The 15,606-nt window shown below is 37.3% G+C and overlaps 1 protein-coding gene across 1 annotated transcript in view; it reads right to left on the bottom strand.

The window, feature by feature from the left end:
• Positions 1–15,606, bottom strand: part of LOC114026284 (connector enhancer of kinase suppressor of ras 2-like) — a 560,345-nt gene that overhangs the window by 11,936 nt on the left and 532,803 nt on the right. The window contains exon 20 of the mRNA XM_027839961.1: positions 4,182–4,252. Within this exon, the coding sequence (XP_027695762.1) occupies positions 4,182–4,252 (71 nt within the window). The remainder of the gene's footprint in view (positions 1–4,181; positions 4,253–15,606) is intronic.

Below are 15,606 nucleotides of genomic sequence, written 5' to 3'. Positions count from 1 at the left end.
GCTTCTGGACTAGGGCTCTTTCTACTACGCCATGATCCCATTCGAAGAAAAGGACATGGCTTTTGAAATATTGTACCTCCCTAAAGAAGTGACCTATTGTCAGGTAGTGTTATTATATTGAAATTTACTGTCTTAGAAATATTAAATTTTTTTTAAAAAGATGAAATATATGACTGACCTTCCCATTCATGATGCTTCTGAAACTTCCTACCGTGACTGAAGCAAATGCCAATAACATTTGCAAGGACAGTGGTGCTGCCAGTGATACTCCCAAACACCCAATCACTCCACCATACAACCCGGTACGATCTGGCTACTGGACAAATGCCCAAATACCAGAAAAGGCAATCCGACACTGCTTATACAACATAGTGAGAAAACGTAAAATTGCAGACATACATATTCACTAATGATAATATATACATTCATTACGTAGCACATGAACATTTCTGTATTATTTTGTGAAAAGTGTGAGTTGCTTTAGTGGAATTAGGTAGTGGTCAGGTTATGGTTCCCATCTTGTCAGTGGAGGTTTTTTGCAGAGTATATAAAAAAATGAAGAGAATTCAGAAGGCCCTTCTGAGAAAACTAAGTGGAAAATATTTGTTTAGTTGGTTTTTCCCTTATTTACATGTGTTGTCTCATAAACAAGGAACCAAAACCCTAACGGTATATGTCAACCGTTCAAGCTGTACTCTAAGTCAATGGTATAGGGTAAAACACCACCAGCATTCTGATTTAGCCATTGAATATGCTATTCAAAAGACAGCATCAATTTAAATTCCCTTTTACGTCTTTGATTCCAGCACTTTTAAAAACTAATATTCTTTGAGATATTAGATTGGTCATTCATTTATAAACATTAATGTTCCAAACCTTCTCTTTTCTCCTTAAGCCTCCCACAAAACTCCTCTCTCCATGCTCTTAGCTGAAGTCTATACTTCACACATTACTGAGGAAATCAGGGTTATTGGCCACGAGCTCCGTTTTCTCTTTTCCTTCTTAGGAACTCTTCTTTCTCATCTTACACTATCTTGTCATCATCCTCCACTAGTTTCTCTTTAACTCTAGTCTCTGATGCAGAGGTAGATCTTTGTCAAAACTAGCCTAGGTGCATATAGCACCCTTGATTCTACCCTCTCCCATCTTCTCCAGTAAACTGTCCCCATTATCATCCCACTCTTTAATCTTTCATATATGAGGCAGTAAGGTGGCGCAGTAGAGAGAACATTGGGCCTGGAGTCAAGAAGACTAAGTTCAAATCTGACCTCTGACACTAACTACATGACTCTGAGCAAGTCATTCAACCATTTTCTTCAGTTTCCTTGCCTGGAAAATTGGGGAAAGAACAACATCTACCTCTCAGGCTTGTTGTGAGGAACGAATGAGATAATATATATATAAAAAGTGCTTAGTGCAGTGCCTGGCATGTAGTAGGCACTACATAAAAGGCTTATGCCTCCCTACTTGTTCCTTCCCTGCTGCCTACAAACATGGCCAAGTTTTCTCCATCCTTACTCTCCAACTCCACCTCACTGTTAGACTCTACCATCCCTGCTAAGCTCCTTGAAAAAGCCATCTATACTTGGTGCTTCCACTCCCTCTCATCTCATTTTCTTCTATTTTGAGAAGGGGGTGTTTTTTTAAATTTTCAATCTTTCAGTGACCCTCTTTTTGCCATCATTATTGCTAAATCCCCCGCCCCAATTAAAAACTGAGAAAAAGAGAGGAAAAACCCTTATAATGAAGAGCATTGTCAAGCAAAATGAATCTACATGGTGGCCACAGCCCCAAATGTCTTTCTCTTTCTGCACCTTACATTCATTGCTTCTCTGTTAGGAGGTGGGCAACATGCTTCATCCTAGGTCCTCCGGAGATATGGTTGCTCATTGCATTAGTCAGAGTTTCTAAGTCTTTCAAAGTTGCTTTCCCTTTTGCAGCATTGTTGTTACTATATAAATTGTTCTACAGGTTATCACTTCACTCGACATCTGATCATACTCCTCAGGATCCACTGAAATCATCTCTTTCATCATTTCTTATGGTACGATAGTATTGTAATCCATTCATAAACCACATTTTGTTCAGCCATTCTCTAGTTGTCTAAGAGGCAATCTAAGACACCCTCTTAAATTCTAGTTCCATGCTTTTCTATTTTTCCTCTTTTAATCCTACCTTTGGGATCAGGATGTTTGTTTTGCTCCTGACTATTCCCTCCTAGTGTTACCTTCTCTCTTAATTCTTTGGGAGGACTGTGGATCTCCAAATTCCTAATTGTTTTTATGTTGAAATTGATCATTTCTATCTCAAACTCTGAGTGTGTGTGTGTGCGTGTGTATGTGTGTGTGTGTATATACGTGTGTACATGTGTTCAACCCTCCTTTGTCCATTTCAGATAAGAGTGTGGTTCATTTAATGCTTATTCTCCCCCTTTCCTCAATGTTTGTATACTCTTCTTATATATCTCAGTTATGAGAAACAGCTAACTCTACCACGTCTTCATCCTTTTTACATTAGTACATTCTTCCTTTTACCTTCCCTTCTCTTTCTCCCCTTCAGATCCTTAGAACAGAAACAATATACCTTAAGGGCCTTTGTTTTGCTTATTTAACTTCCTCAGTACTCTTTGAAGACATTAAAGTTCTGAAGGGACACTTGTTTCTCCTCTCCTTATTCAAATGTTAGCACTACATCATCATACAGTTCTGGCCAGTTGGCCAGAATTTACCTTTCAAGGTAAGTTCTCTTGTGCATGTACTTTAGAATTCCTACTTGGCTCTGGTCTTTTAATCAGGAATGCTTAAAAATTAGGCCTCTATTCTAGAGGTGTCAAACATGCAGCCCAGGAGCCCTCCACAGCCCACAATATGCATGAGTATGGCTTGAACCAGATTAAAGTATAATGGAAAATACTTAATAATATAGGTAAAAATACAATAAACATAGATAATACTATGCTTTAGTATTAAAATTTAAAACCAAGTCAATATGCAGCCCAAAGGGATCCTTATGTATAAATGAGTGGTTCACATTTCTATTAGTGTTTAACACCACTACTCTATTCCATTAAAGATCCATTTTCCTCCACAGGATTATACTCAGCTTTACAAGGTAAGTTATCCTTGGTTGTAAGTTTATCTCTTTTGCCTTTTGCAATGTTGTATTTCAAGATCTCTGGTTTAGTAGAAGCTGCCAGATCTTATAAGATCCTATCTGTATTTCGCTGGTACTTGAACTCCTTTCTGGATGCTTGCAGTATTTTTTCTTTGAGGTGGGAACTCTGGCTTTTGGCTATGGCATTCCTGAGACTTTTCCTTTTTGGGTTTCTTTCAGGATGTGATTAGCAGATCCTTTCTATCTTCACTTTGCCCTCTGATTCTAATAGATCTGGGCAAGTTTCATTTGTAATTTTTTGAAATACAGTGTCCAGGCCTTTTTTTTTAAATTATAGTTTTCAGATAGTCCAGTGATTTTCAAATGATCTCTCCTTGACCTGTTTTCCAGGTCAGTTACTTTTTATATCAGATATTTTACATTTCATTTTAAAAAAAATCTTATGATTTGGTTGTAATATTTCTTATAGTCTCATGAAGTCATTGATTTCTGCTTGGTCTATTTGGGTTTTCAGGGAATCCATTAACTGGGTAAGGTTTACCCCTTTTTCTTCTAAGCTCTTCATTCTCTTTCCAATTCTTTCCTCCAGAGTTTTTATTTAATTTCTTACTGCTTGTTTAGTTTCTTTTAGGTATTCATATAGTCCTTGCAAGAAATTCAACTCTCAGGGAGAAAACTTCCTTTTTCAAGAGATACTAGCACCTACTTTCAATTTAGTCTTACAGAGTTGCCTGGGACACTGAGAGATTAAGTGATTCACCCAGGTCTCACAGATAATATGTGTTAGAAGTAGGACTTGAACCCAGTTTTTCTTGACTCTACAACTTGCGCTCTGTCCACTGCATATGTACATTTTTACATTTACATTTATTAAATATATTATATGGAAAAGACTCATGTCCACTATTTATCGGATCATGCAATATTTATAAACATACAACTGGATAGAAGCACGTGTTCAAGAAAACATGTTGAAATCATGTTTTTTTTTTTTTAATATGACTATTTCTACTTTTCTTGCCTTATTTCCTAAGTAAGACCTTAAGGCAAGAGACGATTCCACTTACCTTCACGTGGTTGGATATCTTTTTCTTCAGGGGAATAACCAATGGCTGCAAGTCCCAGACGGTTCAGCCAGCTGATAAAATAACGAGCAAAATACAATTGTCACTAGACATAATTTAAGATACAAAATTATGGAGAAAATCCTGGAAGACTTAGTGAATACCAAATAGTCCTATAGACCCCTTAACAGAACAATACTTTTCTCATTGGGATAAGAATTGAAATGACATAGGGTAAAAGTCATGATTAAAGCAAATACATCCCGGTTTGATGGCAGTGCAAATTATGTAAGAACCTTTTTTAATCATTCGATCAAAGAAAGTTTTTGAATCTAGCAAGTCATTGCTGGTAGAGTATTTCCTATGGTTTTTATGCTATTCCAATTCAAAAGGCTAAATGCCAATCTTCTTTGATTATGATGACATTCAAGCTCAAAAGAATTACCCTGATTATATCGAGAATTAAAAATTTCATTAATCATAATTTTTAATGAAAGTAAACTAGGATTTTTAAATGCTGAACAATACTCAGTACATGGAAAACACCTCAACAATCTGCATTTTGTAATGGCAAGTTAGAGTTTACACACACACACACACACACACACACAAACACATATTAGTACTTTTTTAAAGCCTCCTTTCATTAGGCAATTATACACACACACATACACACACACACACACACACATATACAGGACTTCTCCCCAAATTAGATCCCTTTTCCCATTTCTGAAAATGCTATCAACAGAACAAAAGTTCTAATTTGGTGACATACTTTTCTATTCAAACACAATTTTCATTTTAGTAAATTATTTAACTGAAATAGTTCTTTTATAATCTTCCCATTGGACCCAATACAGGACTTTACAAATAACAGACAGTTGCCAAGTACTTGACTTCTTGAATATCAGATACTAGACTGAGCTTGTTTTTTAAAGGAACTTATTTAAAACCAGAGAATTATAGAGCTGGAAGGGACTAGCTTTTTTAGGTCATTCTGGAGAAAATATGAAGGGCAAATGGAGAATAGTTAAGTCAGAGCCCACGTTATAAAAATGGTATAGAATAACCCTAGCAATTCTAGATCATTTAGCAAAAGTTCCAAACCTGAATACGTATAATTAAAAATAAATTGAAGACTAGGAGTAGTCTTCACAAATTTTTTTTTCATACTTTAAGATTCTTTCCTATTGGTATATTTTGATTACAGAGACTATAAAAGGTAAAATGGCATTGGCATAATAGCCCACTAACAGCCATTTTAAAGATTTTTGTCCACAAATTGTCTTTAGTTCAGGCAAAACAAGCAATTAGGAAAGAAGGTGGCAAAGAAGAACAGAGCTGGCTCTTTCAGTCACTTTAGTACCATAGGAAATAATCCACCAGCAATGACTTGCTAGGGCTGCCCACAACTGTAACTGTTCACATTCCAGTCAGAAATGTTCATTGTAAATACAGTGGGATTTTGAAGAGAGGGTTTTACAAATAATTTTAACCTGCTTCACCAAAAGAAGCTAATTGATAACAATTTGTTAGATTACTAGGAAATTGAATAATTTTGTAAGATCATATTAATAAAAAAATTCTGACAATGTCACTATTGAAGACAGCTAAATACTTATGATCCAGCTGCATGGGATTTTCTTAAAAAGAGAGCACAGCATACACCTCTTCCAATATAATCAAAACTCCTCACACGAAAAGGTTCTGGCCCTGTATTCATTGTAAATATTACATAAACTCTATTGCTTACACTTTGGTCTTCTGTTAAGTTGATGATCTACAGAAATCTGGGTAGGTTTTTCATACATATTTTACAGATTATAGCATTTAGGAATGTCTCTTGGCACCACAAACAAAACTACCACAAAATACATGAAAAACAAAACCAAACCAAACAACTTCTACTTGCTAAAGTAGGATTTTTTTTTAAATGGACAGATGGAAAATTGAAAACATTTTCAAACAGATGCAACTGCATCTGATCTCAACAGAAATATCTTGAATCCTATCATTTTATTTTATATTATAAATGAGTTTGGGTCTTTTGACATTCAATTTAGAACTGAATTCATTTTAGCCCTTAAAAACTATGTCCCCCAAATATACATTAACGAGTAGTCCATCCAGCATATGAAGACAGTCTGATCATTAGTCTTTATCAAAAGATCTGTCCTTGAAGGTTATTGTTACAATCACAATTAACATTGAAGATCAGTATGTCATTTGCTCGTATGTGAACATTACATTGGTCAGAGCAGAATATGGCTTTCAACTCTGATTGACTCTCCACATTCCTACATCTACAGAAATCCAAAGCCACAAAACCTTCAGGAACAGTTGACCCCTCAGCTTTTCTACATGCTTGTTCATGGCTAAAAAGAGAATTTGGGAATAAATTTCTTAAAAATTTAAGGAATGGTTTCAGATCTGCTCATACTTAGAATTTCTATGTCTAAAATTGTATAATATTGTAATTATCTGTCTAATATGCCAATTTATCCAAATCAAGAAGGTAAAATAACTTTTCCTCATTGGATTTGTGTATTCTTCTTTCAAAAGGGAAGTGAATGGGTCCATGGATACTACAATCAGGTGCTGAAACGTGTAACTCTGAAAATAGCTCTTACATCTCTTGTGCTCTCTGGGACCACAGAAAAGCACAGCTTGTATACTTCTGAGTGACAGAGATATATGCTACTGTGATTGGCACTGACAGAAAAAAAACCTCTCTTTTGGAATGTCACAGTAATTGCTATGGTTACACGTGAAAAAGCAATCTTGGCTGGCTCTATAGGAAGCATAGAGAGCCACTCATATTGGAAAATTTCAGAGCTACTGCAAGGCTCCACAGTGAACTTTGGAAGTCTTCCTTTCCTCCTTATAGACTTTTGATATGGCCAGATTCCATGATAGCTATGGATCGCAACGAGATCAGTAGTTACTGTGAAGAAGGGACACTGAGGTAGGTTTTCCTGGGGAGAAAAATGAACAGGTCCCTGGGATGGAGTGACTCAGATGAGTCCCAAAGGACAAACTTGCAGAATGGTGTGGAAAGAGAAAATAAATCATTGACCGCAAAATGGTGGATGGGCCTAATAGAGCCCACAGAGGTTTCTTTCTATCTCTATAACATTGATTTAAAGTCAGATTTTGAAAGTGACCAGAATTTTATAACTACTTTTATGGGTTTAAAAATATCTCAAATAGATCTAAAAGAAATTTATGAGTTAGATTGTTTTTGAACGGGCAGGCACCGACAGACAAATGATTAACAGATTTTCTTCTTATCAGCATACTTTAACGACAAAGTGCATACTGAAGATTTAGTTTGTTTAATAGCTATAGCTGACATTGTAATATATCACTTTAAGGTTTGCAAAGTGCTTTACAAATATTATCTCAATTTTATCCTCACAGCAAGCCTGGAAGTTTTCCCAACAAACAGGTATCTAAAACATATCAGGGCATTATTAATTGTATGATCTATGTAGGAAATGAAGGCAGCTAAGCTAGATAGTTATGGCAAAAAGCTTTTCTTATGATATTGGAATTTATAGAGCACTTGGCTCATTGGTCTTCTTTGCTCAGATTCTATGTACTTGACCACTGAATGCCACATTACATTTAATAATGTACACTTTACTAATTATTTAGAATACTTTCTGGAGAAGGGTACAGGAAGACTACCTTGCTACTTTCTCTTTTATATTGTTTGGATAAATGTATTTTCTCTATAGATGCTATGTAAAAGATAACAAATGTTATCTAAAAAGTGATTGATAGGCAATCTTTTTGGTAGTACCACATTTTTCTTTTTGGGCAATTTGGGTTAAGTGACTTGCCTAGGGTCACACACCTAGTAAGTGTCAAGTGTTTGGTCTGAGGCTGGATTTGAACTTGGGTCTTCCTGTTTTCAGGGCCAGTGCTCTATCCACTGCGCCACCTAGCTGACCCTGGTAGTACCACACATTAAACGATGACAACATCAATGGTATACAGAGTCCCAAAAGAAACAGGGATTCCCTATGCATGATCTGGTCCTCCAGATGCTGCTGTTTGCAGATGACTTTATGCTGACTATATTAAGTTCAGGACCAATGCTGAGTCTCTTAAACCCAAACCACTCAAAAGAATTCGGCCCAAGTACCCATACAGGAAAAAACCAAGTGGATGCAAAATGCATGTTGTCCAGATTCTGACATTCAGTTGGGTGGACAGTCCCTAGGAATTAGTCTGGCAGGAGGTACTTCAGGCAGACACTGACAAAGATAATAAGTCAAGCCCATAATTGAACAGGAAGAAAAGAGCAAGTTGGTTTACCTTTAGGAAAAAGATCAGTGCTTTTAATGAGCCTAAGCTTCTCCCTGAAACAAAGGCCCATTTTTTAAAGAACAACATTCTTTCAATGATGCTGTCTTTCTTTCCACATGTTGTGCAACCCATAGTCTCTGAAAGATTAAAACATGCTGACTACCTAAAGGGCAATGAATAGGTACGTGGTGGGTGTGAGTAGACAACAACACATCACCAACAAAGAACTGAACAGGGGAAGTGGCATAAAGAATGTCATTGGATTAATGTATGCTCAGAAAAGGGGCCAGTTATATGGTGAAAGCAAAAGGCTAACTCACAGACAATCTTTGTGGGGAGATATGCTGCTGAGAATTTCTAGGATGACAAGTTATAGAGTATATGAGGGTTGTGATCCATCAACCAATACACAAACATTTCTTATATGCCTACTATGTGCCACTATGTGCTACTATAATCCACATTGTTAAAGTACTACTGTTAGTGAGATAAGAAGTCCAACGAAACATTATCACTAGTGAGCCAGAAACATTTTTTGAGATTTCCTTAGTATAACTGTTCATTTTTTGAGTCAAAAAATCCATTCAATTTCATTCCTGAACTGAAAGAATTTTTAACAGTAAATTTGGATTAGATAATGGTTACATAGTTTGCTAATAGAGCTACATATTGTATCATTCTTGGAATAATGCCTTTCTTCAAAAATCATCTTTATTTTCTTCCCATGGACCCCTCAGGGTTATGGGAATTTTCTACAGCAGTACTGAAATAAAAATCTTACAGATGTAAGAGTACCCATTACAATAGAAATTACACAAAGGTGAAAACTGCGTGAAAACTTGTGGTCCCTTCCAGCTCAGAATCTATGATGCTATTCCTCATTGTCAGAGTGGTCATAATCAGAAGCTCAAGAATAGCAAAAATCCTCAAATTTTTTTTTTTTTTTTTTTAGAGCTTAGTACGTACGGTGAATTGGACTCGACGTAACCTTGCCATTACTTTGTGTTCAGACCTATGTCAGTGTTGTCTACACAGTATGAAGTGAAGGAGAATGTCTGCACTTATTTGGTTAATTTGGAAAATGTACATACATTAATAATTAAATAAAACCATTCAGTTTAGAGATTTCAGAATATTTAGAAGAATAATTCAAGACCCTTAGTTGCTTTTTAAGCCCCTTGAGAAGAACATTTGGCCATAGTTGGTAAGATCATAATAAATATATGACACTTTTCTCTGTATCCGGTATAGGTCTCCAAGGAAGCTTCATCATACCTAATATTTTTCACTAGGAATGTTAATACTACTAATGGTGTTCTCCAATCCTGCTTCATTTTATGGATTCTAATAACTCTGAAGTACATGCTTTCTTCTTCTCTTTTTAAAAAAGAGAGGTAGTGTGAAGTAATGGAGAGAACCAGCTAGGAGTCAAGAAGATTTGAGTCCAGTTTCAAACTGCGACATAAATACTGCTACCCGCCCCTGGGCAAGCCAAAGTGGTTAATCTCTCCGTGCCCCAGGCAACTTTCTATGACTGCAAGTTGCACAGTAGATGCTGATCTGCACTGGCAGAGGAGCTGTTCTCCTTGGGAGGTCCTTATACCAACAGAATCTAAGGTCTGGACTAGGATACCCCCAATACAAGTCGGCTTCTGACTGCTTCCGAAAGATTTTGAAAAAATGCCAGACATTTAAGTCTAAAGTTTAAGGGACCAATGAAGTTTTCAAGAATCCTTTAAATTCTATCACTTAGAGAGGTTTTAAGAATGAAATACTGGCCTATGGAATAGCACATTTTGAATCAATGCATGTAAAAGCTTGCTCTTGCTTACGACAGAATGAGGCCGACAATGTGAAGGCTTCAGTTCAGTCGCTGCCTAAATTATTCCAGATGATATTTTAAAATCACCCAAAGCAATTAAATTCAATAAACATTTCTTAAGGACTCACATTTTTTCCAAGGCCCTGAGCTAGGACACGATTGGAATGGGTGTAGAGCAGAAACATAGAATACTCCTCATGGTTTCATAAAGATTAAAACATAATGTCAGAGACAGAAGGAACGGGAGACCATCTAGTCTAGCACACTGATTTTATAGATGAAAAACTGGGGCCCAGAGATGTGTAGTACCTAGCCAGAGGTCGCACAAACTAACCACGGCCACAGCCAGGTCTAGAACCCAAAGTTCTCAGTATTGTGCTTGTTCTATCAGCCCATGTTGCCTCAAGAATATAGATTAAAAATGGTTTGTCTGAAGGCGAGGACAATATTGCTTGAAACCTACTAATGCCATATCAGTGACATGATGATGACAACACGTTTACATAGTTATAACATCAACATTGTATCTACACCAGGAACACAAGGACAAGTAATTCAAGATGCCGTCACTCATACAATTTCCTCAAAGTTAACTTCCAGAATCCAAATCTCAGGGTTAGAAGACATTTCAGAGAGCATCTGGTCCAACACACACAGACACACAGACACACAGACACAGAGATACACACACACACACACACACACACACACACACACACACACCCCTGAACACAAATCTCCTGGGTGGTGGTCATCTAGCTTTGTATTATAGCCCTCCAGTGAGTGGGAACCCTCAAAGGTCATGAGGCAGCCTGTTTAAATTTTGGACAGCTTGAATTATTAGGAAGCTTTTCCTTGATATCAAGTCTGCATTTCCCCAATTACATTTTAATTTGGTTCTGACAGTATTTGGGAGTTTTGTAGCCTGCATGTGGTGGAGGGAGGTGAGTCGGACATCTCTGCTCCAGCCCAAATCTCTCCACCTTGTCCCAAAGAATAAGAGTTTGTTAAATGTTTTATTAACATGTGGGTAAACTCTACCTAAAGCATCCTTCTGTGGAAATGTGTTATCTTTTGCTTTTACATTACCTTTCTTTTCATACATATTTCCCCCACCCCTCACCCACCGGCCCCAGAACCTAGTAAGCATAACAAATATTTTTATTTTTTTTTTATTTTTAGGCAATTGGGGTTAAGTGACTTGTCCAGGGTCACACAGCTAGTAAGTGTCAAGTATTTGGTCTCAGGCTGGATTTGAACTCAGGTCCTCCTGACTTCAGGGCCGGTGCTCTATCCACTGCACTACCTAGCTGCCCCCAACAAATATTTTAAAAGAGAAAAAAATCAGAACTAACGAACACACCAACCGAATCCTGACAGTATGTGCAATGTCACATCTTTCCTGTTCTTCAGAATCTTGTGAAGATCACTTTCAGTAACTCAGTAACCCTCTCTTCTAGTTATTTCTGTATCCTGGTCTGTATATATTAAAGTATCACCAATTGAGAGAGGGAAGAGACCTTCAAGTCCATTTAGAACGATGCTCTCATTTTACAAATAAGGAAACTCAGTGTCCAGAGATATTAAATGACTCACCTAAGGTCACACAGGTAAGCAAATAGCAGACTTGGAATTTGAACCCAGTATCTCTGACTCCAGACCTATCAAACTTTCCCTTGTACCATGCCACCTTTGATGCGATGGGCACTATTCTTCCCTGGCCATGCCCTGTTTTTGTATTCCTCCTTTCTTACCTGCCCTTCTTTCCATCTCATGTATATGTCAGATTGATTAACTTAAAGTCATAGGATGATCATTTCCAACGTATATGAGAAGTCAAGTTTGAGAGACTAATTCACTCATTCAACAAATATTTATTGACTGACTAACTGCTGTGTACAACACTATGTTAGGTTAGGTCTCCCTATAGACATGGATGTAAATAATATAGTGGGAATTCAAGTACATAGCAGAAGTATAATCAAAGGCTTAGGAGAGGTCAGAGAAGAGAGATTACTTTTGGCTGAAGGAAAAAAGGATCACAGAAGGCTTCAGGGAAGAGGTAGCATTGGAAAGACAGGTAGGATATGAAGAGGTAGAAATGGTGAAAGCAGGGAGACATTTCAAACATAAGGAGGCACAGAGAAAAGAAATCATGAGAAGTATGCGGGGAATGATGAGTATACAATTTGATTGGAGTATATAGTATATAAATGGGAATAGGATGAGATAAGGGTAGCTAGGTGGCGCTTCAGGGGATAGAGCGCCAGGCCTGGAGTCAGGAAGACTCATCTTTGTGAGTTCAAATCTGGCCTCAGACACTTACTAGCTGTGTGACCCTGGCCAAGTCACTTATCCCTGTTTGCCTCAGTTCCTCATCTGTAAAATGAGCTGGAGAAGAAAATGGCAAACTACTCCGGTATCTTTGCCAAGAAAACCACAAATGAGGTCATGAGGAGTAAGACATGACTGAAAATGACTGAACAACAAAAAGGATGATACAAGGCTGGAAGGGTAAGTTGAGGTCAGATCATGGATAGCCTTAAATACCAGATGGAGGTTAGGCATTGAAAAACCACAAAGGACATGATCCAGGCTTACAAAAAAATCGAGGGGAAAGTACTGAGATATTTTTTCACTAGACAGACCCCGATGGCAGTTCAAAGTGATTCTAACTTTCTTTTTTTCTGGCAAGATATACAAGCTACTCTGAAGTTTTAGCTAGAAGGGCATATTGCTTTCTTCAGATACTGTTACTATCACACTTTCATTACAGATAATGAACTGTCAAGATTTTTAGGAATAAAAATGATACAAGCATCTTTTCAATAGGGTTTCCTATTAAAACTCATACTTAATTCCTCAAAAAGACAGCCCTATTTCATGGCCCAAGGCAAAGACTGTCAGGACCAAGGTGGCTCCTTCACATTTAATACTAATCAAAGGCAGTTCTCAACTTTAGTTTTTGGCTTAAAAAATCCAGAGGATGTAGCAGATTAATTTCTATGACCTTTTCTCACTTTCTATCACCATGTCCATCATCAGCAAGGCTAAGAGGAAGCCTTTTATTGCTGAGCTAGAGCAGAGATCACTAGAGCATTCAGTAAGTTTAGTGACTGAGGAGGTGGAACCAAACTGGAGCTCTCTTTAAACATAATTCCATAATGAACACAAACTCCATTTCCATTTAAAGAGACTGAGGCATCTAAATGAAAGTAGGTGTGGGGATATAGCTCAAGAGTCCTTTGTTTTAGGGCATGCTTATCACCTGCAGCTTTCTGCCTGGGATCTGAAAAGCAAGAACCTTGAAAGAATACTAAAAGACACAGGGCAGCTAGGTGGCGCTGCAGTGGATACAGCACCAGCCTTCGAGTCAGGAGGACCTGAATTCAAATTTGGCCTCAGACACTTAGTAGCTGTGTGACCCTGGGCAAGTCATTTAACTCCAGTTACACACATGGTATACTGATGATCCTGAAGGTACTTTTAGTTCACAATAATGAACAATGATTAATACCCACCATGTGCTAGGCCCTGTGTAAGGCATGGGGGTGGGAGGGGGGGTTGGTTTGTTGTTTATATCTATTCTCTTGCTGCCAGTGAACAGATAGCTTAGATGAAGTGGAACAACCCCAACTTTTGATCCATTCTGTATCGCAAAGTTTTCTAGAAATGTTCTGTGTCAACCTGGAACATCAGGTTCATCATATGTTAGAGAAGGTTGGGGAGCTATACCCTGTCTTAAATCAGAAGTTGTATATCGAACTCCTCTATCATTCTGAAATTTATTATATAAAGTCATGAATATCCTGTTTTTTTGGTGTTTTTTTTTTTTTTGCAATCACTAGTATGATAACCATACTTAAGAGGGTAACAGGATTTTAGAGCTGGAAGTACCCTTAGAGGTCATCTGGTCAAGTCCCTTCATTTTGTAAATTAGGAAACTAAGATTAACAATAATTAACTTTATAGAGTTTTGAGATTTGCAAAGTGCTTTGCATATGTTATCTCATTGGACCCTCTATAACAATCCTTTGAGTATCATAGGCATTATCATACCCATTTTACATATGAGGAAACTGAGGCTGAGAGTGATGAAATGACTTGCCCAAGGTGATAGTGGCAAATAGCAGAGCTTAGAATCAAACCTAGATCTTTTGACTCCCAATTCTATGATCTTCCACAACTCAAATTCTTCCTCTTTCTACTTCCAGAAGCTCAGAATTGCCATGCTGGCTGGGTACAAAGATCACGGATGAATATTATGAAGAATGCCAAAATAGTATATTTCCTCCTCTGTATTGAGGAAAAGGAAGAGGAAAAGGGTAGAGGTGGGGGCTGGGAAGTGGTAGAAGAAAGGAAATAATATTGCTTATATTACTTGTCCTTAGTCACAGTCACATTAGTACTTAATAAGTGGTCAGACAGATTTGAATCTGGGTCTTTTGCTTCTAAATCCCTTTGACCACACCATGCTGTCTCTTGATGAACCACACTCTGCCTTTTCAAGGTCCTTTCCAGCATTAAATCTACTGACATATGACATTTTTCAGCTACCTATATCCTTCCATAGCTTTCTGAATCTACGTTTTAGTCCTCCTTATCACTCTACCTTCTCACCCTTCCAGAGGCCAGAAGCCAAAGAGCAAATTTGAATAGGCTACAAAGATAATTTATAAGGTAAACATGTAGCAAAACAATTGCCGTAATTTCAACACGGGGGCAACTTGTAGGCTATAGGTGGTAAGCATGTCCTTGTTATTAAAGTGTTTCTCTGCTTCTGCCCTGGATGTACTGTGGTTATTTTTAGCTCTCACTGAAAACTAAGAGCAGCATGATATAGGAAGTCATGTCAAGAAAAAGCAAAGCTGAGAAATCCTCAGGGTGTTCTGGTCTTTCATTGACTTATGACAGTTAGGATTGCAGCTTTTCAAGGAGAATTCATTCATGTATTCAGTAACCAATTATTAAGTGCCTACTATATGCAAAACACCATGCTAGACACTGGGAGAGGAGATAAAAATAGTAATAAGAAGAATAAGAAAAATAGCTATCATTTATATGTATCATTTATATATAGTTTTGAATAGTACTTTACATATATTATCTCAAGACAATTACAATGCATCTGTGAGAAGAGTGGGCACATTATTTTTCATGTTTACTTTTTAATGTTTTTCTTAATTTCTGTTTTTGAACTTCCAAGTTTCTACAAAGCTCTGATCTTTTTTATTGGGAATGTCTGGAAGTCCTTATTTTCATTAAAAATCTATTTTTTCTCTGTTGGAT

Source organism: Vombatus ursinus, unplaced genomic scaffold, assembly GCF_900497805.2.
Source record: "Vombatus ursinus unplaced genomic scaffold, bare-nosed wombat genome assembly UNPS02004691.1, whole genome shotgun sequence".
Lineage (NCBI taxonomy): Eukaryota > Metazoa > Chordata > Mammalia > Diprotodontia > Vombatidae > Vombatus > Vombatus ursinus.
The sequence above is the reverse complement of the archived record's forward strand: the minus strand, read 5'-3'. Positions and strand labels throughout refer to the sequence as shown.